Source organism: Haematobia irritans, chromosome 4 (assembly GCF_050003625.1).
Source record: "Haematobia irritans isolate KBUSLIRL chromosome 4, ASM5000362v1, whole genome shotgun sequence".
In the NCBI taxonomy this organism is placed as follows: Eukaryota; Metazoa; Arthropoda; class Insecta; order Diptera; family Muscidae; genus Haematobia; species Haematobia irritans.
This window is the reverse complement of record NC_134400.1, coordinates 212898633-212924845: the sequence shown is the minus strand read 5'-3', so window position 1 is coordinate 212924845 and position 26213 is coordinate 212898633. Positions and strand designations below refer to the sequence as shown.

Sequence of the window (26213 nt, the reverse complement as noted above, 5' to 3'; positions counted from 1 at the left end):
TCTTCCAAATACACTTCCTTTCAACGAAAAGCAAATGAGAAACGAACTTTGTTGGTCTAAAATTTCGTTTTGGAGGAAAGAACTATTTTTTTTGCATGTATGGGGGCTTTATAAAAATATGGACCGATATAGCACATCTCCTTATAGACCTAAACTACCTCTTGATTTGCAATTTTAGCAAAATCGGATGGAATTAGCGGCGTCAATTGGGGAAATCGGTTTATGTATCTTTATGTCGAAACATGGACCGACATAGCCAGATAAGCTAAAATTTCGTTTCTGAGAAAGGAATTTATTTTTTTTGCGTTTATATTACATGTACAGTGAAACCTCTCATACTTGAATACTCTGCAAAGGTGGACAAGTTTTTTGAGACGATTGCTATATATCAACCTTAAAATTAAATTCTCTCATAAATGGACGCCTCCCAAATGTGGCCAAAATTTAGGCGACCGTGAGTGTCCACTTTTGAGAGGCTTCATCGTAATTTATTTGATTACCTTATTATACACTTTTATGTTAATTTGTTTGTATGTTTTTTTTTTTGCTTTCAGTTAAAACATGCAACCCAAAATATGTATACCGCTCATATTGGTGTCATTTGCCCACATTGTTCTATGCCAAACTGCCCAAGTGCCAAATTGCCCATTTGAAGATACCGTAGACTTAACAAATGCCAAAAAATTCAACAACGGTTCCTATTTGTATGAAAATATTTTAATACATTCCGATCAGGTGGCCACATATGCCTACGAAGAGATTTTCGATGGAGAGCTTTTGCCAAGGGCTCCACATTTGCGGGGGTGTGCATGTCATGCAAGAAGCTGCATACGATTTTGCTGCCATCCCACTAAAGAATTAATAGCAAATTATTCGCGTAAATGTTCCAATGACGACGTGGAAAATGAACTACAATATGATGCCTATGTCAATGTGATTCTGGCAAATGGTACCTCAGTCCGGCAGCATTTACTTAACGAATTTAATGTCATCCACGGTGTACCTTGTGAGGGTGCGTATTCATTGGTCCCTGAATGGGATAAAGAAGATTCATGGGACCTGTTTGAGAATGGTACTATACTGAGGCATTTTGATATGGCCTATTTGAGTAAGAGAGATTATTGTTTAATGCCAATGGAAGTGGAAAGTGGACAATGGGTATTGAATCCCATGAATTGTCCTACTATGAGACAAGCATCGCTTTCAATGCAAATTAATAATATAGGTGAGTATGGATAGATTTCTGGAGGTGGTGATTTACACAGAAACCTCTCAAATGGGGATGTGGCCAGTTATAAGAGGTTATTTTTAATACAGCAAACGTCTCACAACAATTGTCCAATTTTGTCCGGTTTTTAAAGTATACATGTTTGAGATGTTTTACTGTAATCACTAAATTATTAAAGAAATCGGTAAAGGGTCTTCTCTATTTGATTTTCAAAATTTAATCATAGTCATTGGTACTCAATACATTGGAATTTTGTTTTACTGATCCAATCATGAAGTTAGGTTAGGTTAGGTGGCAGTCCGATGTATCAGGCTCACTTAGACTATTCAGTCCATTGTGATACCACATTTGTGAACTTCTCTCTTATCACTGAGTGCTGCCCGATTCCATGTTAAACTCAATGACAAGCAAGGGACCTCCTTTTTATAGCCGAGTCCGAACGGCGTTTCACATTGCAGTGAAATCACTTAGAGAAGTGAATCATGAAGTTATGGAATCATGAAGTTAGTTGATCCAATTAATTATTTAGTTAAAATTAGTAAAACTCGGCCACACCCAGAGAAGGAATATGATCACCTCAAACATGTTTTAAGAGCAAAATATTATTTTTGGGTGGTGACCATGTAACATGGGTTTCGCAACCATGTTATTTTCTCGGAAATCATGTATCTGATTTTGGCAAGCAGGTTATATTTGACGAGAAAATAACATTTTAGTGACAAACATGTTACATGGTCACCATACAAAAATAACATTTTGCTCTTGAAACATGTTTGAGGTGATCATATTCCTTCTCTGCGTGTATAAAAAGGAGGTCCCTTGTCATTGAGCTTAACATGGAATCGGGCAGCACTCAGTGATAAGAGAGAAGTTCACCAATGTGGTATCACAATGGACTGAATAGTCTAAGTTAGCCTGATACATCGGGCTACCACCTAACCTAACCTAACACTGTGACGGAAAATTCAACTTTTTGACTCCAAACAAAAAATCACTTATCCCAGCCGAAAGTACTCGATAAGAGGACAAAAGTAATTTCTGGATTTTGCTAGGTTGGTTGCCGTTCGTCTTTTATGAGCCTCAAAATTTTTGTCGCCAAATTCGATTTTGAGCACTTTTTGCAATTTGCGTATGGCCATAGCTCGAAAAATGCAGTGAATTAATTTTTGGGTAATTCAACAAAGTTGTAGCTCTTGACTCTGCCAACAAAAATGCTGTTTTGGCTCTGAATAGAACCCTATTGATTTTGGAAGAAATCGGTTCAAATTGAGATATAGCTCCTATATATATATAAATATATATATATAAATAAATAAATATATATATATATATATATATATATATATATATATATATATATATATATATATATATATATATATATATATATATATATATATATATATATATATATATATATATATATATATATATATATATATATATATATATATATATATATATATATATATATATATATATATACATACATATATATATATATATATATATATATATATATATATATATATATATATATATATATATATTTATATATATATATATATATATATATATATATATATATATATATATATATATATATATATATATATATATATATATATATATATATATATATATATATATATATATATATATATATATATATATATATATATATATATATATATATATATATATATATATATATATATATATATATATATATATATATATATATATATATATATATATATATATATATATATATATATATATATGTATATATATATATATTATATATATATATATATATATATATATATATATATATATATATATATATATATATATATATATATATATATATATATATATATATATATATATATATATATATATATATATATATATATATATATATATATATATATATATATATATATATATATATATATATATATATATATATTTGCCCGATATGGACTTATATGGCCCCAGAAGCCAGAGTTTTACCCTAATTTGCTTAAAATTTTGCACAAGAAGAACAATTAGTACTATAGTCAAGTGTGCTAAATTTTATTGAAATCGGTTCAGATTTAGATATAGCTCCCATATATATCTTTCGCCCGATATGGACTAACATCGTATAGTCTCGTGTTTTTCTAAACTTACAACGTGCAACATTTGTTGAGGAAAACGAAAGCACGTGCCCAAATGCTCTACATTTTTGTATCAAATGAATTCTCTTGATGAGTATGTTACTATAAATGCATTTCTCTCTTGGCTCTCGTCGTGATTCCGCTCTTTCTATTGTTGTGTTTGTAAATAGAACATCTCGTGTTTGTCTAAACTTACAACGTGCAACATATGTTGAGGGCGACGTAAGCACAAATGAATTGTTGCAATTAGATTTTTGTCATTCATTTATTTGCTTCATTCAGTTGCGTTATCCGAATTCGAATATGGCAACCACTTGGATTTGTAGTACTCGTCAAGAGCTTTCAGTGGGCATAGCTACACTTTATTTCAAGTTGGACAAACTAACTTTTAAAATATAGCAGCAAAACTAACATTTCTGGAATGCTTTCGATAATAAAAACAACTTGAATTTATAGTGCTCTTCATGATCTTTCGTTTAATATCAAAATATATTGCGCAAATATATTGGAAAGATGTCCAAGAAAGTAGAATTGCCATTTTCGAATTTCGAAAATTTGAAAGTTGTGCTGGATTGTGCTAGGTTTGTGCCGATTTGTGCTGCATTTTTTTTTTTTAATTTTATCAAATAGCCGAGATATTTGGAAAAAACATTTTTCAACAAAATTTTTGCAAGAATCGCCATTTTCGAGATTCGACATTTTGACAGTTGTGCTAGCCGAGTACATTATTGTGCCGTTTAAATAAAAATTCTATCTCTTCTAGTTTTCGGGAAATTCTAAAATTTCGAAAAATTTCCAGAATCGCCATTTTCGAATTTCGAAAATTTTAATATTGTATTAAATTGTTGTCGACTTGTGCTAAGTTGTGCCTTTGAGATCACCTTTCTATCTCAAGCCGTTTCCGAGAAACAGCCAAATTAAATTTTTAAACAAGTTCAAAAATATATCTTTGAAAAACGCCAAAATTTAAAAATTTCGAATTTCAAAAAACTGAATGTTGTGCCAATTTGTGCTAGGTTAGTACTCATTTGTGCCCTTTGAATCACCTTTCTATCTCAAACCGTTTTGGAGTCGAAATTTTCGAAATTCGAAAATGGCGATTCTGGAAATTTTTCGAAATTTTAGAATTTCTCGAAAACTATAAGAGATAGAATTTTTATCTAATTATACAATTATTTTTCGAGCTTTATGGACAGATATAGATTGAGGAACATGGTTAATAGTCCAGGCGTGTATAGATTGGTATCTGGCGTTTTCTTTTCAATGGCTCTATTAACCATGTTCCTTAATCTATATCTGTCCATAAAGCTCGAAAAATAATTGTATAATTAGATATAATGCATTTGGACGTCTATTGCCTGTTTCGGTATCAGGCTAACATGTAATATAATAAGCAACGATGAGCCCGTCGTAAAACTAGGAAAACACGACTAATGTACGCGTTAGAATTGTTGTTGTATCCTGGAAACCAGTTTCTGTTAATTGTCATATGTTGTAGTTGACTGTAGAAACAATAAGCATTGTTCGACTGTTCACCACTTAGGTGAATTCTAACAAATTAGCTTTCTAAAAATAAATTTCGTGTTGTTGCATTACTATGTAACAAAACGAAATAAAAATAAGATTAAGGGACTCGTAAGTTATATGAAAAGATGATGTACAGTGGGAGAAAAGATGATTCAATTTGTAAGAGGAAATTTCCCAAATGTTTTCTCCATAAGGAGTTAGCATAAAGGGCCCAAAATTGAGTTATCTCTCCCAGCCAGATCTATACTAAAGGCTGTGGAAAGGTTCATTCGCCCGAACCGAAACATGTACAGTCCAGGCGTGTATAGATTGGTATCTGGCGTTTTCTTTTCAATGGCTCTATTAACCATGTTCCTTAATCTATATCTGTCCATAAAGCTCGAAAAATAATTGTATAATTAGATAAAAATTCTATCCCCTATAGTTTTCGAGAAATTCTAAAATTTCGAAAAATTTCCAGAATCGCCATTTTCGAATTTCGAAAATTTCGACTCCAAAACGGTTTGAGATAGAAAGTTGATTCAAACGGTACAAATGAGTACTAACCTTGGCACAACAAAGTTTTTTGAAATTCGAAAATTTTAAATTTTGGCGTTTTTCAAACATATATTGTTGAACTTTTTTAAAAATTTAATTTGGCTGTTTCTCGGAAACGGCTTGAGATAGAAAGGTGATCTCAACGGCACAACTTAGCACAAGTCGACAACGGTTAGTACAATATTAAAATTTTCGAAATTCGAAAATGGCGATTCTGGAAATTTTTCGAAATTTTAGAATTTCCCGAAAACTAGAAGATATAGAATTTTTATTTAAACGGCTCAATAATGTACTCGGCTAGCACAACTCAGCACAACTGTCAAAATGTCGAATTTCGAAAATGGCGATTCTGGCAAAAAATTTTGTTGAAAAATGTTTTTTCCAAATATCTCGGCTATTTGATAAAATTAAAAAAAAAAAACAAATTGCAGCACAAATCGGCACAAACCTAGCACAATCCAGCACAACTTTCAAATTTTCGAAATTCGAAAATGGCAATTCTACTTTCTTGGACATAATGAAACCATTAGGCGTGCAGGCAAAAACTACCTGGTTTGTGTCTCGGCTAGTTAAATTTACAATTTGTCTTCACGCACATTATATTAAAATAGAATATAAAACCTCCTAAAACTATGCTATACATTTGTAATTTATGACACATTTGAAACATACTTTCAGCAATGGCCATATCAGTACCCTTCATCATATTAACCATTTTGGTTTATGCTTGCATTCCGGAACTACGAAATCTCCATGGTAAATGTCTAATATCGTATTTAACACCATTGGCAATTGGCTATACAATTTTGTCGACAATTACCTTATCGAAAGTGGATTTCTCAAATTTTGTATGTTGTTTTTTGGGTATGATTTGCTGATGACAATTGTAATATTCTTGATGGTACATGTTTCTTATTTCCTCTATATAGGCTACACGGCGTATTATAGCTTTATGAGCGCCTTCTTTTGGCTAAGTGTAATCAGTTTTGATTTATGGCAAAATTTCCGTCTTACCGGTTCCATACGTTTTGGTCAACGTAAGAGATTCCTTTTGTATTCATCATATGCCTGGGGCATACCGGCATGTTTAACGCTTATTGTGATTGCCATGCAAAATTCGAATATCGATGAATTGTATAAGCCTGGAATCGGTGATGACTATTGTTGGTTGAAAAGTGAGTATGTTGATATTTTATAATATTTGAATATAACATCTGCTTTGATGTTTCCTTATTTGATATAGATTGTCTTGAAATTTAAAAAAAAAAAACATATATTGTAGCTATGTATCGGCAATTTGTCCTTATAACAAGAACCCAGTAAACACATTTGGAAGTTCTTACAAAGTCAATACTTTTAATGTACATCGAAAAAACCTTTTTTTTATAGATTAATGTAATTTTCACTTCACAGAATTTTGTTTGAGATCATATAAAAACATTCTTTGTTTTTCGTAGTTTTAGCTGTACATTTTTATACCCTGCGCCGCACACCGTGGAACAGGGTATTTAGTTAGTTAGTGCATATGTTTGCAACATCCAGATGGTGACGTGATAGACACATAGTGCACCCAGAAAAAATGGGCTCTAATGCCAACTGAACTTTATTTTAACAGGTTGCCTGCTACGTCCCCGGTCTGACACATAGATGGCGTCGCTAGTATTAAATGCATATTATTTTTGTATAGCACCAACCTTCAAATGATTCGTGTCAAAATTTGACGTCTGTAAGTCAATTAGTTTGTGAGATAGAGCGTCTTTTGTGAAGCAAATTTTGTTATTGTGAAAAAAAAATGGAAAAAAGGAATTTCGTGTTTTGATAAAATACTGTTTTCTGAAGGGAAAAAATACGGTGGAAGCAAAAACTTGGCTTGATAATGAGTTTCCGGACTCTGCCCCAGGGAAATCAACAATAATTGATTGGTATGCAAATTTCAAGCATGGTGAAATGAGCACGGAGGACGGTGAACTCAGTGGACGCCCGAAAGAGGTGGTTACCGACGAAAACATCAAAAAGATCCACAAAATGACTTTGAATGACCGTAAAATGAAGTTGATCGAGATAGCAGAGGCCTTAAAGATATCAAAGGAACGTGTTGGTCATATCATTCATCAATATTTTGATATGCGGAAGCTCTGTGCAAAATGGGTGCCGCGCGAGCTCACATTTGACGAAAAACAACAACGTGTTGATGATTCTGAGCGGTGTTTGCAGCTGTTAACTCGTAATACACCCGAGTTTTTCCTTCGATATGTGACAATGGATGAAACATGGCTCCATCACTACACTCCTGAGTCCAATCGACAGTCGGCTGAGTGGACAGCGACCGGTGAACCGTCTCCGAAGCGTGGAAAGACTCACAAGTCCGCTGGCAAAGTAATGGCCTCTGTTTTTTTGGGATGCGCATGGAATAATTTTTATCGATTATCTTGAGAAGGGAAAACCCATCAACAGTGACTATTATATGGCATTATTGGAGCGTTTGAAGGTCGAAATCGCGGCAAAACGGCTCCATATGAAGAAGAAAAAAGTGTTGTTCCACCAAAACAATGCACGGTGCCACAAGTCATTGAGAACGATGGCAAAAATTCAAGAAGTGGGCTTCGAATTGCTTCCCCACCAACCGTATTCTCCAGATCTGGCCCCCATCAATTGTTTCTTGTTCTCAGACCTCAAAAGGATGCTTGCAAGGAAAAAATTTGGCTGCAATGAAGAGGTGATCGCCGAAACTGAGGCCTAAAGGGTGATACGGTCAAAATTTGGTATTTCTTTCAATTTTGCATTTAAAAAACCTGAACACCCCTCATTTTGAAGGTGTGTGTGTGTGTGTAGAATGTTGCTCCTATTTTGATTTTGGAATTCACTCTTCAGTTGTCAAAATGCCGTCCAAGCAAGAAGAGCAGCGTATCAAAATTTTGCTCGCGCATCGCGAAAATCCGAGCTACTCGCACGCAAAACTGGCAAAATCGCTAAAAGTTGCCAAATCAACCGTTACAAATGTAATTAAAGTGTTTGGGGAACGTTTGTCGACAGCCAGGAAGTCTGGATCGATGGGAAATCGAAAACCGAAAGCCGCTGAGACGACAAAGAGAGTTGCCGGTAGTTTCAAGCGAAACCCTAACCTCTCTCTCCGAGATGCCGCAAATAAGCTGGGTGTATCGTCTACAACCGTGAATCGAGCCAAAAAACGAGCCGGACAATCGACTTACAAGAAGGTAGTGACTCCAAATCGCGATGATAAACAAAATACGACGGCCAAAGCGTGATCCCGGAGGCTGTACACGACGATGCTGTCGAAGTTTGACTGCGTGGTAATGGACGACGAAACCTACATGAAAGCCGACTACAAGCAGCTTCCGGGACAGGAGTTTCATACGGCAAAAGGAAGGGGAAAGGTAGCAGATATTTTCAAGCACATAAAACAGTCAAAGTTCGCAAAGAAATATCTGGTTTGGCAAGCCATCTGTACCTGTGGCTTGAAAAGCAGCATTTTCATAGCTTCCGGGAAATTTACATGAAAGAGTGTTTGAATAAACGTCCGCTGCCTTTCCTGAAGAAACACGGTTGTTCCGTACTGTTTTGGCCGGATTTGGCATCTTGCCATTACGGTAAAAAGGCCATGGAGTGGTACGCCGCCAACAACGTGCAGGTGGTTCCCACGGACAAGAACCCTCCCAACACGCCAGAGCTCCGCCCAATTGAGAAATACTGGGCTATTGTCAAGCGGAACCTAAAGAAGACCAAAACAAGTAAGGAAAGTCTAAAGTCGGGCGGGGCCGACTATATTATACCCTGTACCACTTTGTAGATCTAAATTTCCGATACCACATCATATCCGTCAAATGTGTTGGGGGCTATATATAAAGGTTTGTCCCAAATACATACATTTAAATATCACTCGATCTGGACATAATTTGATAGACTTCTACAAAATCTATAGACTCAAAATTTAAGTCGGCTAATGCACTAGGGTAGAGCACAATTTTAGTAAAAAAATATGGGAAACATTTAAATCTGAAGCAATTTTAAGGAAACTTCGCAAAAGTTTATTTATGATTTATCGCTCGATATATATGTACTAGAAGTTTAGGAAAATTAGAGTCATTTTTACAAGTTGTCGACTAAGCAGTGGCGATTTTACCAGGAAAATGTTGGTATTTTGACCATTTTTGTCGAAATCAGAAAAACATATATATGGGAGCTATATATAAATCTGAACCGATTTCAATCAAATTTGGCACGCATAGCTACAATGCTAATTCTACTCCCTGTGCAAAATTTCAACTAAATCGGAGTAAAAAATTGGCCTCTGTGGTCATATGAGTGTAAATCGGGCGAAAGCTATATATGGGAGCTATATATAAATCTGAACCGATTTCAATCAAATTTGGCACGCATAGCTACAATGCTAAATCTACTCCCTGTGCAAAATTCCAACCAAATTGGGCCAAAACTCTGGCTATTAGAACCATATTAGTCCATATCGGGCGAAAGATATATATGGGAGCTATATCTAAATCTGAACCGATTTCAATCAAATTTGGCACGCATAGCTACAATGCTAAATCTACTCCCTGTGCAAAATTCCAACCAAATTGGGCCAAAACTCTGGCTATTAGAACCATATTAGTCCATATCGGGCGAAAGATATATATGGGAGCTATATCTAAATCTGAACCGATTTCAATCAAATTTGGCACGCATAGCTACAATTCTAAATCTACTCCCTGTGCAAAATTCCAACCAAATTGGGCCAAAACTCTGGCTATTAGAACCATATTAGTCCATATCGGGCGAAAGATATATATGGGAGCTATATCTAAATCTGAACCGATTTCAATCAAATTTTGCACACTTAACTGCACTACTAATTGTACTCCGAGTGCAAAATTTCAAACAAATTGTGCCAAAAACTCTGGCTTCTAGGACCAATTAGCCCATATCGGGCGAAAGATATATATGGGAGCTATATCTAAATCTGAATCGATTTCAACCAAATTTGGCACGCATAGCTACAATACTAAATCTACTCCCTGTGCAAAATTTCAATCAAATTGGGCCAAAACTCTGGCTTTTAGGACCATATTAGTCCATATCGGGCGAAAGATATATATGGGAGCTATATCTAAATCTGAACCGATTTCTTCCAAAATCAATAGGGTTCTATTCTGACCCAAATTAGGAACATGTGCTAAATTTGAAGGCGATGCGACTTAAATTGCGACCTAGACTTTGATCACAAAAATGTGTTCACAGACAGACGGACGGACGGACAGACGAATAGACGGACATGGTTATATCGATTCAGGGACCCACCCTGAGCATTATTGCCAAAGACACCATGTATCTATCTCGTCTCCTTCTGGGTGTTACAAACATGTGCACTAACTTATAATACCCTGTTCCACAGTGTGGCGCAGGGTATAAATATGTGAAATATTTAAATCTGAAGCAATTTTAAGGAAACTTCGCAAAAGTTTATTTATGATTTATCACTCGATATATATGTATTAGAAGTTTAGGAAAATTAGAGTCATTTTTACAACTTTTGGACTAAGCAGTGGCGATTTTACAAGGCAAATGTTGGTATTTTGACCATTTTTGTCGAAATCTGAAAAACATATATATGGGAGCTATATCTAAATCTGAACCGATTTCAACCAAATTTGGCACGCATAGCAACAATGCTAATTCTACTCTCTGTGCAAATTTTCAACTAAATCGGAGTTAAAAATTGGCCTCTGTGGCCATATGAGTGTAAATCGGGCGAAAGATATATATAGGAGATATATCTAAATCTGATCCGATTTCAACCAAATTTGGCACGCATAGCTACAATGCTAATGCTACTCCTTGTGCAAAATTTCAACTAAATCGGAGCAAAAAATTGGAATCTATGGTCATATGAGTTTAAATCGGGCGAAAGCTATATATGGGAGCTATATCCAAATCTGAACCGATTTCAACCAAATTTGGCACGCATAGCTACAATGCTAATTCTACTCCCTGTGCAAAATTTCAACTAAATCGGAGCAAAAAATTGGCCTCTGTGGTTATATGAGTGTAAATCGGGCGAAAGCTATATATGGAAGATATATCCAAATCTGAACCGAGATCAACCAAATTTGGCACGCATAGTTACAATGCTAATTCTACGTCCCTGCTAAGGATGAGCAGCAGTTCAAGGCAAACTGGCTTTCTGCGGCGAAGAAGGTGGATAAGGTGGCTGTACAAAATCTGATGGCAGGTGTCAAGCGTGAGGCCCGGCAATTCGGATTTGGAAAAGCGGAAGCCTAACTGAATATTTTTCCTGAATTTTATACTAATTGAACTTGAAAAAGAAATTTAATTTGATTTTTTAAATAAACGATTTCACCGATTTACCCGCGTTTTCCCTTGACCAAATTTTGACCGTATCACCCTTTATTTTGAGGCAAAACCGAAGGAGTACTACCAAAATGGTATCAAACAATTGGAAGGTCGTTATAATCGTTGTATCGCTCTTGAAGGGAACTAAAGGGTGATTTGTTAAGAGCTTGATAACTTTTTTTAAAAAAAAAACGCATAAAATTTGCAAAATCTCATCGGTTCTTTATTTGAAACGTTAGATTGGTCCATGACATTTACTTTTTGAAGATAATTTCATTTAAATGTTGACCGCGGCTGCGTCTTAGGTGGTCCATTCGGAAAGTCCAATTTTGGGCAACTTTTTCGAGCATTTCGGCCGGAATAGCCCGAATTTCTTCGGAAATGTTGTCTTCCAAAGCTGGAATAGTTGCTGGCTTATTTCTGTAGACTTTAGACTTGACGTAGCCCCACAAAAAATAGTCTAAAGGCGTCAAATCGCATGATCTTGGTGGCCAACTTACCGGTCCATTTCTTGAGATGAATTGTTCTCCGAAGTTTTCCCTCAAAATTGCCATAGAATCGCGAGCTGTGTGGCATGTAGCGCCATCTTGTTGAAACCACATGTCAACCAAGTTCAGTTCTTCCATTTTTGGCAACAAAAAGTTTGTTAGCATCGAACGATAGCGATCGCCATTCACCGTAACGTTGCGTCCAACAGCATCTTTGAAAAAATACGGTCCAATGATTCCACCAGCGTACAAACCACACCAAACAGTGCATTTTTCGGGATGCATGGGCAGTTCTTGAACGGCTTCTGGTTGCTCTTCACTCCAAATGCGGCAATTTTGCTTATTTACGTAGCCATTCAACCAGAAATGAGCCTCATCGCTGAACAAAATTTGTCGATAAAAAAGCGGATTTTCTGCCAACTTTTCTAGGGCCCATTCACTGAAAATTCGACGTTGTGGCAGATCGTAAGTCTATTCATGATGAAATGTCAAAGCATACTGAGCATCTTTCTCTTTGACACCATGTCTGAAATCCCACGTGATCTGTCAAATACTAATGCATGAAAATCCTAACCTCAAAAGAATCACCCTTTATGTTGAATAATGCAAAACGAATTTTGACAAAAAAAAAAAATGTGTTTTTCTTTGTTTGACCGGGGACTTATCAGCCAACCTGTTATTTGGAAAGTATACCGATGTTTTTCTCGCCTGACGTGAAATTTGCCTACAATATCTGTTAGTATTGTTCAAAAAATATTGTCAAGAAATTATTTGATGCAATTAATTTTCAATCACTTAAATGATAGTATAACTTATTCGAATTAATTCGAAATGAAAAATATTCTTGATTAAAGTATTAATTGATTTTTTGACATATTCCATTAATTTTTTAATTTATTCAATTAAATATTTAATTGATTTTTGCTGGAAAATGTTCCTTTTGGGAAAAATTAATTATCTTTATTATATATTTTCTCATTTCAGCTTATGATTGGTCGGCAATGATATATTTCTTTGGAATAAATCTGGTAATTGTGCTAATCGATATTATATTCTTTTCTATGACCTATTACAAAATAACAGCATTGCAAAATGATATTGATAAAATCATACGTAATGACACAAACGAGGGTCGTCATAAATTGCGGACTCATAAGAATAAGTAAACCAATAATATATGGCCATGTTGATTTAGATTCTAATTTTTTTCTTCTCTCTTCTTTTTCAGTTTTGGTTTATTTCTACGTCTTTTCCTAATTATGGGTGTGTCATGGTTGCTTGATATATTGTCCTACATTGAGGGTGTACTGAATCCTGAATTAACCAATCCCCTGTACTATGTATCGGATTTCATGAATGCCATATTGGGACTTTTGATATTTGTATGTTTTGTCCTGAAACCAAAGGTTCTATCATTGATTCGAAAAAGGTATGTATATATAGAAGAGATTTCTTTTTATAATAATTAAATTAATGTTCTTAAAATTATATATATTTTATTCATTCAATGAAATTTCGTAACATTTTCGGCCTAAAACAAATACACGCGAACCAAAGAATGTTCTCAAAAAGTGATGAAATTGACAACACCACACATACTGAATGCAATGAAGAAGAAATTTCTTTAAACGGTATTGAGTCAGGTATTGAAAATTTTAAATGTTTTACAAATTAAAAACAAAAAAACACACAACGTCTATTCGTTTGCATTAAATTCCGGTGTTGGCTTGCATATTTCTCCAATAAATTGCAGATACTTATTTGTTTGTTTGGGAAAATAATAAGTATATGGTTGTAACTTTTTTATTTGTTTTTACTACATAGAAAATAAACTTCTAACAATGGTTTAACCTGTTTTCCATTTACTAATTTTTCCTATTATAAAACTATATGTGCATATTGCTACTTAACTAATCAATTTATATTTCTATATATAAACAGGTAAAAATTTAATTCTTCCTCTCAAACGAAATTTTAGGCATACAAAATATCTTTTCCCATTTATGTAGCATGTGCAAATAATTTAATAAAGACTAACTCACATATTTTTTTTTTTAATTTTCTGGCTAATTGCATTATCACTTATATATTTCTCACTTCCACGTGGTTGATTTACTTCTCATCACTTATTTCTGTAATTGACGCAAAAAAAAATAATTCTTTCCTCCCAAACGAAATTTTAGACAAACAAAGTTCGTTTCTCATTTGCTTTTCGCTGTAAGGAAGTGTATTTGGAAGAAAAGTATATACCTTTTGTGATGAACGTTTATTCTTTTCCAGGATGTAAAAACAATTTCATAAAGACAAACTCAAAAAAACATTGTTTTCTTGCTAATTGCATTTTCCCTCACATCTTTCTCACATCCTCGAGGTTTTTTAGTTCCTAACACCTTTTCCTGTAATACCAACAATGTAGAAGAAATAATACGATTTTATAAAGTTTTAAAATTTTTTTTCCTTTCGTCTGGACGGAGAATCGAACCACGGACCATGCACTTTGTAAGCCAACATACTATACACTGAGCTATGTACCTGTTATGGTCATCAATAGATAAATATCCATATAAGTAATATTTATATAGCATAGCTTGCGGCGCCCACGAAACGAATAAACAAAGTTTATTTAACAGAAACAAACATTTAGTTTGGCACCGTGGAGCAGTGGTTGCTACGTCCGACTTGCATGCCAAGAGTTGTGGGTTCGATCCCTACTTCGACCAAAGTTTTTTTTATACCCTCCATCATAGGATGGGGGTATATTAACTTTGTCATTCCGTTTGTAACACATGGAAATATTGCTCTAAGACCCCATAAAGTATATATATTCTGGGTCGTGGTGAAATTCTGAGTCGATCTAAGCATGTCCGTCCGTCCGTCTGTTGAAATCACGCTAACTTCCGAACGAAACAAGCTATCGACTTGAAACTTGGCACAAGTAATTGCTATCGATGTAGGTCGGATGGTATTGAAAATGGGCCATATCGGTCCACTTTTACGTATAGCCCCCATATAAAGGGACCCTCAGATTTGGCTTGTGGAGCCTCTAACAGAAGCATATTTCATCCGATCCGGCTGAAATTTGGTATATGGTGTTGGTATATGGTCTCTAACAACCATGCAAAAATTGGTCCACATCGGTCCATAATTATATATAGCCCCCATATAAACCGATCCCCAGATTTGGCTTGCGGAGCCTCAAAGAGAAGAAAATTTCATCCGATCCGGCTGAAATTTGGTACATGATGTTGGTATCTGGTCTCTAACAACCATGCAGAAATTTGTCCACATCGGTTCATAATTATATATAGCCCCATATAAACCGATCCCCAGATTTGGCTTGCGAAGTCTCCAAGAGAAGCAAATTTCATCCAATCCGGTTGTAATTTGGAACATGGTGTTAGTATATGATCTTTAACAACCGTGCCAGAATTGGTCCATATCGGTCCATAATTATATATAGCCCCCATATAAAACATTCTCCAGATTTGACCTCCGGAGCCTCTTGGAGGAGCAAAATTCATCCGATCCGGTTCAAATTAGGCACGTGGTGTTAGTATATGGTCGCTAACAACCATACCAAAATTGGTCCAATCACACAAAAATTGGTCCATATCGGTTCATAATCATGGTTGCCACTAGAGCCACAAATAATCTACCAAAATTTTATTTCTAGAGAAAATTTTGTCAAAATTTTATTTCTAGAGAAAAATGTTGTTAAAATTTTATTCGGTTCATAATAAAATTTTCATCATTGTCAAAATTTTATTTCTATACAAAATTTTGTCAAAATTTTATTTCTATAGAAAATGTTGTTCAAATTTTATTCGGTTCATAATCATGGTTGCCACTCGAGCCAAAAATAATCTACCAAGATTTTATTTCTATAGAAACTTTTGTTAAAATTTTATTTCTGTAGAAATTTTTGTCAAAATTTTCTTTCTATAGAAAATTTTGTCAAAATTTTATTTCTATAGAAAATTTTGTTAAAATTTTATTTCTGTAGAAAATTTTGTCAAAATTTTATGTCTACTTTGTCAAACTGAATATACGTATTGGATCGATCTTTTTTGATTTAATATATACCACGTATGGACTTACATACAATTTACCGGCAAGCGTTACCGCAACTTAAGTAATTCGATTGTGGATGGCAGTGTTTAGATGAAGTTTCTACGCAATCCATGATGGAGGGTACATAAGTTTCGGCCTGGCCGAACTTACGGCCGTATATACTTGTTTTGTTTTTTTTTTTTTTTTTTACATATATTCCAGATATGTTCGGAAGATTCCGAAAAAATGTTCAACATTACATTGTAGTATTTTAAATTTTGAACTGTAAACTGTGTCTTATTAAAGACCTAAAGTCAGAAAAGAACAGTGTTTGATATAAACGAAATGGACTGTGTTGTTGTTTCAAAAATAACTTTTTTTATTGAAAAAATAAAAATTTTGTAACAAACGAATTTTTTCGGTGATAAAAGTTTAAAAATTTCGAAGCAATTCAAAAAACTCGAACAAAAGAAAAACGTTTTCGGTACACGTTTTCCAAACGTTTTTTTTTTCTTTGCATGTACAGAAGTCAAATCTAAGGATCGGTTTATATGGAGGATATATGTAACTATGGACCGATATCCACCAATTTTTGCACAATTGTTAGGAGGCATGTGCTAACATCGCGTTCTAAATTTCAATCGGATCGGGAGAAATTTACTTTTTCATGTGGCTCCAGAAGTCAAATCTGAGGATCGTTTTATATGGGGGTTATAAATATTTATGGGCCTAAGAGGACCAAAATTTTGCATGGTTTTTAAAAGGCATATACTAACATCGTGTTCCAAATTTCAATTGGATCGGAAGAAATGTACTCCTCCAAGAGGTTTCGGAGTACAAATCTGGGGATCGCTTCATAGGGGGTCTATATATAATTATGGATCGATATCGACCAATTTTTGCAAGGTTCACGTCACGTACCAAATTTCAAAACGAATCGAATGGATTTTGCTCTTCCAAGAGGTTCCGGAGGTCATTCAAATCACTGGATTGCTTTAAATCGGGCCTTTATATAATAATGAACCGATATCGACTTATTTTTTGCAAGGTTCTTAGAGTGCATATACTGACATCACGTACCAAATTTCAAACGAATCGGATGGATTTTGCTCCTCTAAGAGGTTCCGCAAATCAACCATGTGGGTTGGTTTATATGGGGGCTATACACAAAAACAAAAAAATTCTGATTCAATCACGAATTTAATTGATCCAATAAATTTTTTAATTGAAATGTTTTCAATCGCAGAAATAATAGTATCAATTAAAAAATTGAAAGTCAATTAAAATATTTATTGACCCAATTAAAAAATTATTTGATACCATTAACTTTTGTGATTGGTTTTTGGTGATCTCAATTAAAAAATTTGTTGTACTTTTTAACTGCAGTTAACGAAATTACATCATCTCATAGAAGAAAAAATTAACTAAAAGTAAAGAAGAAAATCATTGGCGCCAAATCATGACCATTTTAACCATAGAGTAGTTCATTCTCACTATTTTTGGGAATCGTACGAAAATTTTCATTTGTGTTAGTTCATATTGAACTTATGTGTACGGTCAATTAACTTTATACTCACGTTTAGTTCATAAAATTTTTGAGACATACTTAAAAAAAGTAAGATTTCATTAAGCTGTGGAAAATTTCGATAAAAATAATAAAATTTAATTACAAGCAAATATTTTTTTTTTCTACGGACACTTTTTTGCTGTGTAATTGACTTTATGTTTTTATTTGGATTAAACAAATGATTGTATCAATTATTTTTTTTAGTTAAAACATGTATATACGGCCGTAAGTTCGGCCAGGCCGAATCGTATGTACCCTCCACCATGGATTGCATAGAAACTTGTACTAACGACAGTCATCCACAATCGAATTTCTTGGGTCTTAAAAGCGTCTTCTCAATTGTAAGTTAGTCCATACGGGTATATATTAAACAATTAAATACGCAAATAATTCAGTTTGACAAAATTTTCTATAGAAATAAAATCTTGACAAAATTTTCTATAGCAATAAAATTTTGACAAAATTTTCTATGGAAATAAAATCTTGACAAAATTTTCTATAGCAATAAAATTTTGACAAAATTTTCTATAGAAATAAAATTTTGGTATATTATTTCTGGGGATCAGCTATATATAACTATAGACCGATATGGACCAATTTTTGCATGGTTATTAGCGGCTATATACTAGCGCAATGTACCAAATTTCACCACGTACCAAATTTCAAACGGATCAGATGAATTTTGCTCCTCCAATAACTCCGAGGGTCAAATCTGGGGATCGGTTTAAATGAGCGCTATATATAATTAAGACCGGTATGCATGCACCCAGAGAAGGAATATGATCACCTCAAACATGTTTCAAGAGCAAAATGTTATTTTTGTATGGTGACCATGTAACATGTTTGTCACTAAAATTGTATTTTCTCGTCAAATATAACCTGCTTGCCGAAATCAGATACATGATTTCCGAGAAAATAACATGGGTGCGAAAAACATGTTACATGGTCACCACCCAAAAATAACATTTTGCTCTCAAAACATGTTTGAGGTGATCATATTCCTTCTCTGGGTGTGGTTGTTAGAGACCATATACTAACACCACATACCAAATTTCAACCGGATCGGGTGAATTTTGCTCATCCATGAGGCTCCGGAGCTCTAATCTAGGGATCGGTTTATATGGGGGCTATATATAATTATGGACCAATATGGACCAATTTTTGCATGGTTGTTAGAGACCATATACTAACACCATGTACCAAATTTCAGCCGGATCGGATGAAATTTGCTCCTTTAAGGGACTCCGAAGGTCAAATCTGGGGATCGGCTTATATGGGGGCTATATATAATTATGGGTCGATGTGGACCAATTTTTGCGTGGTTGTTAGAGACCATATACTAACACCATGTACCAAATTTCAGCCGGATCGGATGAAATTTGCTCCTTTAAGGGGCTCCGAAGGTCAAATCGGGGGATCGGTTTACATTGGGGCAATATATAATTATGGACCGATGTGGACCAATTTTTGCGTGGTTGTTAGAGACCATATACTAACACCATGTACCAAATTTCAACCGGATCGGATGAAATTTGGTTTTCTTAGAGGCTCCGCAAGCCAAATCGGGGGATCGGTTTATATGGGGGCTATATGTAATTATGGACCGATGTGAATTTTTGCATGGTTGTTAGAGACCATATACTAACACCATGTACTAAATTTCAACCGGATCGGATGAATTTTGCTCCTCCAAGAGGCTCAAATCTAGGGATCGGTTTATATGGGGGCTACATATAATTATGGCCCGATATGGAGCAATTCCTGCATGGTTGTTAGAGACCATATTCTAACACCGCATACCAAATTTCAACTGTATCGGATGAATTTTGCTCATCCATGAGGCTCCGGAGGTCAAATGTGGGGATCGGTTTATATGAGTGCTATATATAATTATGAACCGATGTGGACCATTTTGGGCATGGTCATTAGAGACCATATACTAACACCATGTACCCAATTTCAATCGGATCGGATGAATTTTGCTCCTCCAAGAGGCTCCGCAAGCCAAATCTGAGCGTCGGTTTATATGGGGCATACGTAAAAGTGGTCCGATATCGCCCATTTGCAATACCATCTGACCTACATCAATAACAACTACTTGTGCCAAGTTTCAAGTCGATAGCTTGTTTCGTTCGGAAGTTAGCGGGATTTCAACAGACGGACGAACATGCTTAGGTCGACTCAGAATTTCACCACGACCCGGAATATAACAGGTTGGCTGATAAGTCCCCGGTCTGGCACATAGATGGCGTCGTTAGTATTAAATTCATATTATTTTTATATAGTACCAACCTTCAAATTATTCGTGTCAAAATTTGACGTCTGTTAGTCAATTAGTTTGTGAGATAGAGCGTCTTTTGTGAAGCAACTTTTGTTCTTGTGAAAAAAAAAATGAAAAAAAAGGAATTTCGTGTTTTGATAAAATACTGTTTTCTGAAGGGCAAAAAATACGGTGGAAGCAAAAACTTGGCTTGATAATGAGTTTCCGGACTCTGCCTCAGGGAACTCAACAATAATTGATTGGTATGCAAAATTCAAGCGTGGTGAAATGAGCACGGAGGACGGTGAACGCAGTAGACGCCCGAAAGAGGTGGTTACCGACGAAAGCATCAAAAAAATCGACAAAATGATTTTGAATGACCGTAAAATGAAGTTGCTCGAGATAGCTGAGGCCTTAAAGATATCAAAGGAACGTGTTGGTCATATAATTCATCAATATTTGGATATGCGGAAGCTCGGTGCAAAATGGGCGCCGCGCGAGCTCACATTTGACCAAAAGCAACAACGTGTTGATGATTCTGAGCGGTGTTTGCAGCTGTTAACTCGTAATACACCCGAGTTTTTCCGTCGATATGTGACAATGGATGAAACATGGCTCCATCACTATACTCCTGAGTCCAATCGACAGTCGGCTGAGTGGACAGCGACCGGTGAACCGTCTCCGAAGCGTGGAAAGACTCAAAAGTCCGCTGGCAAAATAATGGCCTCTGTTTTTTGGGATGCGCATGGAATAATTTTTATCGATTATCTTGAGAAGGGAGAAACTATCAACAGTGACTATTATATGGCGTTATTGGAGCGTTTGAAGGTCGAAATCGCGGCAAAACGGCCCCATATGAAGAAGAAAACAGTGTAGTTCCACCAAGACAACGCACCGTGCCACAGGTCATTGAGAACGATGGCAAAAATTCATGAATTGGGCTTCGAATTGTTTCCCCACCAGATCTGGCCACCAGCGACTTTTTCTTGTTCTCAGACCTCAAAAGGATGCTCGCAGGGAACAAATTTGGCTGCAATGAAGAGGTGATCGCCGAAACTGAGGTCTATTTTGAGGCAAAACCGAAGGAGTACTACCAAAATGGTATCAAAAAATTGGAAGGTCGTTATAATCGTTGTATCGCTCTTGAACACAGAAAAAAATATCACCAAAATATTTCCAATTAAAAAGTTAATTGAAGTTGAAAATTTTTTCAATTAATAAATTAATTGATACAATTAACTTTTTAATCATGATTGAAACATTAAGTTAATTAAGTCAATGATTGAAAATTTTTAAATTTTTAATTAAAAAATTAATTGATACAATTCACTTTTTAATCAAATTCGGAAGACTAATTCAGTTAACCCTTTCACTACCGAAATAAACCTAATGTTAAAAACTTTAATTTTTCTTCTGTTTTTACTTGTACTAACAGCATGTAGAACAAAAATTGCCATTTTGAAAACCTACTTCAAATACTTCAAGAGCTATATGAGCTTGTTTTGAAAATTTGATTCTTGAATTGTGACCAAGTGGCCTTACGAAAATAAGCGCTATTTGGCCTATAATGTCCTTCAAAGTGTGAGCAAAAATACAAAAAAGAACCCGAAATAGTGTCAGCTATAGTTTTCGTATGAATGTCCATTTACTAGAAACATACATTAGAAAAATTGTCTCAAATTTTCGTATTTTTCGTTTATTTCTAAAGAAGTTTACAAAAATGTATTTTGGACCTCACCAATATGGAAAATATTTATAGGTTATTTAGATTACTTTAAAATAACATTGAGAAATAAATCAAAACTAAGTGGAAAAATAGAATTTGGTGTCTTTTTCGAATGTCCTTCAAAGCGGACATCGGTAGTGAAAGGGTTAAAAAAGTGCTTATTTTTTTTAAATTTTTAATTAAAAATGTATTTCAAACAATCATTTGTTAATCCAAATAAAAACTCTAAGCCAATTCAGAAAGTAATTAAAAATAGTTAAATTTTTTAAATAATACATTAATTGAGTTTTGCAATCAACATCAATTAAATTTTTAATTGAATCAATTAAAAAATTAATTGAAATTTTCTGAAAAAATCAATTAATTTTTTAATCAAGAATTTTTTCTATGCCCAATTAAAACTGTGATTGATACTATCATTTTTGTGATTGAAGACATTTCAATTAAAAAATTAATTGGATCAATTAATTTGGTGATTGAATCAGAAAAAAAATGTTTTTGATAAAAAAATGTGTTTTTCTTTGCTAGACCGGGGACTTATCAGCCAACCTGTTATATATTTTATGGCCAACCTGTTATATCTTACACGCAAAGAAAAAATACTTTCCTCCGGAACGAAATTTTAGACAAACGAAATTCCCCTTTCTTATAATGTATTTTCTTTTGGAGCAAATAAACCCGAAGTTGTTATAAGCGATTCATCGATTGTTTCTGGTATTTTTATACCCACCACCATAGAATGGTGACGGGGGTATAATAAGTTTGTCATTCCGTTTGTAACACATCGAAATATCGATTTCCGACTATATAAAGTATATATATTCTTGATCAGGGAGAAATTCTAAGACGATATAACGATGTCCGTCTGTCCGTCTGTCTGTCTGTCTGTTGTAATCACGCTACAGTCTTCAATAATGAAGCAATCGTGCTGAAATTTTGCACAAACTCGTCTTTTGTTTGCAGGCAGGTCAAGTTCGAAGATGGGCTATATCGGTCCAGGTTTTGATATAGTCCCCATATAAACCGACCTCCCGATTTGGGGTCTTGGGCTTATAGAAATCGTAGTTTTTATCCAATTTGCCTGAAATTTGAAATCTAGAGGTATTTTATGACCATAAAGAGGTGTGCCAAAAATGGTGAGTATCGGTCCATGTTTTGGTATAGCCCCCATATAGACCGATCCCCTGATTTTACTTCTTGGGCTTATAGAAACCGCAGTTTTTATTCAATTTACCTGAAATTGGAAATCTAAAGGTATTTAGGACCACAAATACGTGTGCCAAAAATTGTGAGTATTGGTCCATGTTTTGATATGGTCCCCATATAAAACGACCTCCCGATTTGGGGTCTTGGGCTTATAGAAACCGTAGTTTTTATCCAATTTGTCTGAAATTGGAAATCTAGAGGTATTTTAGGACCATAAAGAGGTGTGCCGAAAATGGTGAGTATCGGTCCATATTTCGGTATAGCCCCCATATTTCCCGATTTTACTTCTTGGGCTTCTAAAATCCGAAGTTTTTATCCTATTTGCCTGAAATTGGAAATCTAGAGGTATTTTCGGGTCATAAAGAGGTGTGCCGAAAACGGTGAGTATCGGTCCATATTTTAGTATAGCCCCATAAGAACGATCTCCCGATTTAACTCCTTGGGTTTCTAGAAACCGTAGTTTTTATCTGATTTGCATGAAATTGTAAATATTCTGGTATTTTAGGCTCACAAAAACGTGTATCGGATTAAGTTTTTATTGGTTCATTTGGTAATGCCTCCATATAGACCGACTTCACTTCTTGAGGGTGTAGAAGGCGTACTGATCATGAAAATTGCTTGAAAATCAATGTAAAATTTCCAGATTTTACATCTACAGATTTAAGATTTCAAATCAAGACGTTATTTTATAATTTTCTTGCACACTTACAAGAGATGTTAATGATTCCTCTAAAACTCAAACTAAAATGGTTCTTATAAATCCAGAATCTGATATAGTCCTCATAGGTGAAATCTTTAAATTTATCTTCGGGAAGTGTCCTCAAGTCCTCAAGCCCTCCTGAAATTTCAAAGGAAACCCAAATATTTGGTTCATGGTGGTGGGTATTTAAGATTCGGCCCGGCCGAACTTACTGCTGTATATACTTGTTTATTTGCTTTAAAGGTAAATTTTTTAGCATCAAAAGAAAACTTTGTTTGTTTAAAATTTCGATCCTCAGAAAAGAAAACTTTTCTTTCTGTGTAGAGTAATATTTCGATGTGTTACAATCGGAATGACAATGTTAATATACCCCCCATCCTATGGTAGAATTATAAAAATTTCAATTAGGTCAACGTAATTGACTTAATGTTTCGAGTTTTATTAAAACGTGCATTACTTCTATAATTGAAAAGATTTTCAGCTTCAATTAATTTTATAATTGGAAAAATTTTGTTGATATTTTTTCTGTGTATGCAAAAAACAAAATGATATATTTTCTGGGAAACGAAATGTTAGACCAACGAAGTTTTCGTTTGTCGTTAAAGTTGATCTTTTCAGTCGTTACAAAGTTCGTTGGGGACAAGCGTGGCAACGGGTATAATAAACCAATATTTTTTTGATAAAAGAAAACTTCGTTAGTCTACAATTTCGTTACGGAGTAAATAATTAAGTTTTTGTGTGTACAAATGGAAAATCCTCGTTGGCGATTAATTTTGTCAAGCGGATTATTAAAACTAATATATGGGACAATCATTCTTTCAAGCCAAATTGTTGGAAGGTGTACACTAATTTTATTTCTAATTATACAATTATTCTTCGAGCTTTGTGGACAAATTTGTAAGAGGAAATTTCCCAAATGTTTTCTCCATAAGGAGTTAGCATAAAGGGCCCAAAATTGAGTTATCTCTCCCAGCCAGATCTATACTAAAGGCTGTGGAAAGGTTCATTCGCCCGAACCGAAACATGTACAGTCCAGGCGTGTATAGATTGGTATCTGGCGTTTTCTTTTCAATGGCTCTATTAACCATGTTCCTTAATCTATATCTGTCCATAAAGCTCGAAGAATAATTGTATAATTAGATATAATGCATTTGGACGTCAATTGCCTGTTTCAGTATCAGGCTAACATGAAATCTAATTTTATTTATTTATTTTGTTTTACCAAATTCGGTATGATTTGTTAGGCCTCATTTGTAATACACGTTGACCTCCAGTAATATGTTTCATGTAACTCCCAAGCACGCTCTTTTCGATATAAGAAGAAATTATTTTTCATTTATTGCATTTTGCTTTGGCATGTATTATTGTGTTTTGTTCTTTTGTGCTATTAAAAAAAAAAATTACAATTATTTTATTTTGGTACTAATATTTCACAACGTTTTCTTACAGATGTCAACGATGCAACAGTGATCCGAAAATGAGTCCAATGGTTAAGCGAACAGCAACCTCACATTTGAGTCTATCAAAGATACAGTCGAGCCCTTTAACTCAGCGTCTAAATTAATAGAAAGCCTCTGGAATATCCTGAATTCATATGCATTTAATTTATTTATATTTATACTCAGCTTTATTGCATCTTAATAAGACAGGTATTATTTTAGCCTTTAAGTCCGATGTAAGAATTTGAATGGAAGTTTACGACTTCTCTTTGGAGATTATCAGCTGGGAGCCCCCAATAATAAGAGAACTTGGATCTTTAAATATCGAATATGGAATGAGTATTCCATTCAAGCATAAATTGACAGCTGAATATGTCTCATAATGTATTGTAGTTTTAAGTAGATTATAAACATTTTATTTAGCATAATAAAGATGAAGAAATTATAAGTGCTTGTTTGTTTAGCTTATATAGCAGATATTATCTTTTTTGTAAAAGAAATGTTTCGACTTTGGTTTCTCATTCAAAGTAAAGGGAACATGTATATTCGATCTTAAGTTCGGTTGGGCCGAACCTTAAATATCCATCACCACCTTGATTCAAATATACCAAACTCTTAGTTGTACCGGGTAAGTTGAAAATGTAATTTATGCTACACCGAACGAATTCACTTTGTTAATTTTACGAAGAAAATGTACTGCATGCTATGAATAAAAGGGAAGCAATCAAACCAAAAATTATTCATAAACTAAAACAAACTTGTTACTACAACCAAATGCTCTTTGGACTATATTTTTTTTTTCTAAAATTACGAACTTTTTTCACAAAAAGTACGAAAATGTTTCATAAAAAACAATTTCATAAAAAGTATGAACAATTTTTGTAAAAAGTACGAACCAATTTCATAAAAAGAGCGATTTTTTTTCATAAAAAGTATGAAACTTTTTCATAA

At 34.4% G+C, this 26213-nt stretch overlaps 1 protein-coding gene across 6 annotated transcripts in view; it reads left to right on the top strand.

Moving 5' to 3' along the window:
• Positions 1 to 25710, top strand: part of LOC142234223 (G-protein coupled receptor Mth2-like) — a 37658-nt gene extending 11948 nt beyond the window's left edge. For 5 of the 6 annotated variants that reach the window (XM_075305313.1, XM_075305316.1, XM_075305314.1 and 2 more), the window contains exons 2-8: positions 555 to 1225; positions 6136 to 6321; positions 6387 to 6632; positions 13299 to 13476; positions 13543 to 13743; positions 13872 to 13957; positions 25273 to 25710. In XM_075305313.1, coding sequence (XP_075161428.1) covers positions 562 to 1225; positions 6136 to 6321; positions 6387 to 6632; positions 13299 to 13476; positions 13543 to 13743; positions 13872 to 13957; positions 25273 to 25304 — 1593 coding nt within the window. In that variant the 5' untranslated portion in view covers positions 555 to 561 and the 3' untranslated portion in view covers positions 25305 to 25710. The remainder of the gene's footprint in view (positions 1 to 554; positions 1226 to 6135; positions 6322 to 6386; positions 6633 to 13298; positions 13477 to 13542; positions 13744 to 13871; positions 13958 to 25272) is intronic. The other variant, XM_075305318.1, reaches the window with a different exon arrangement.
• Positions 25711 to 26213: the final 503 nt, after the last annotated feature.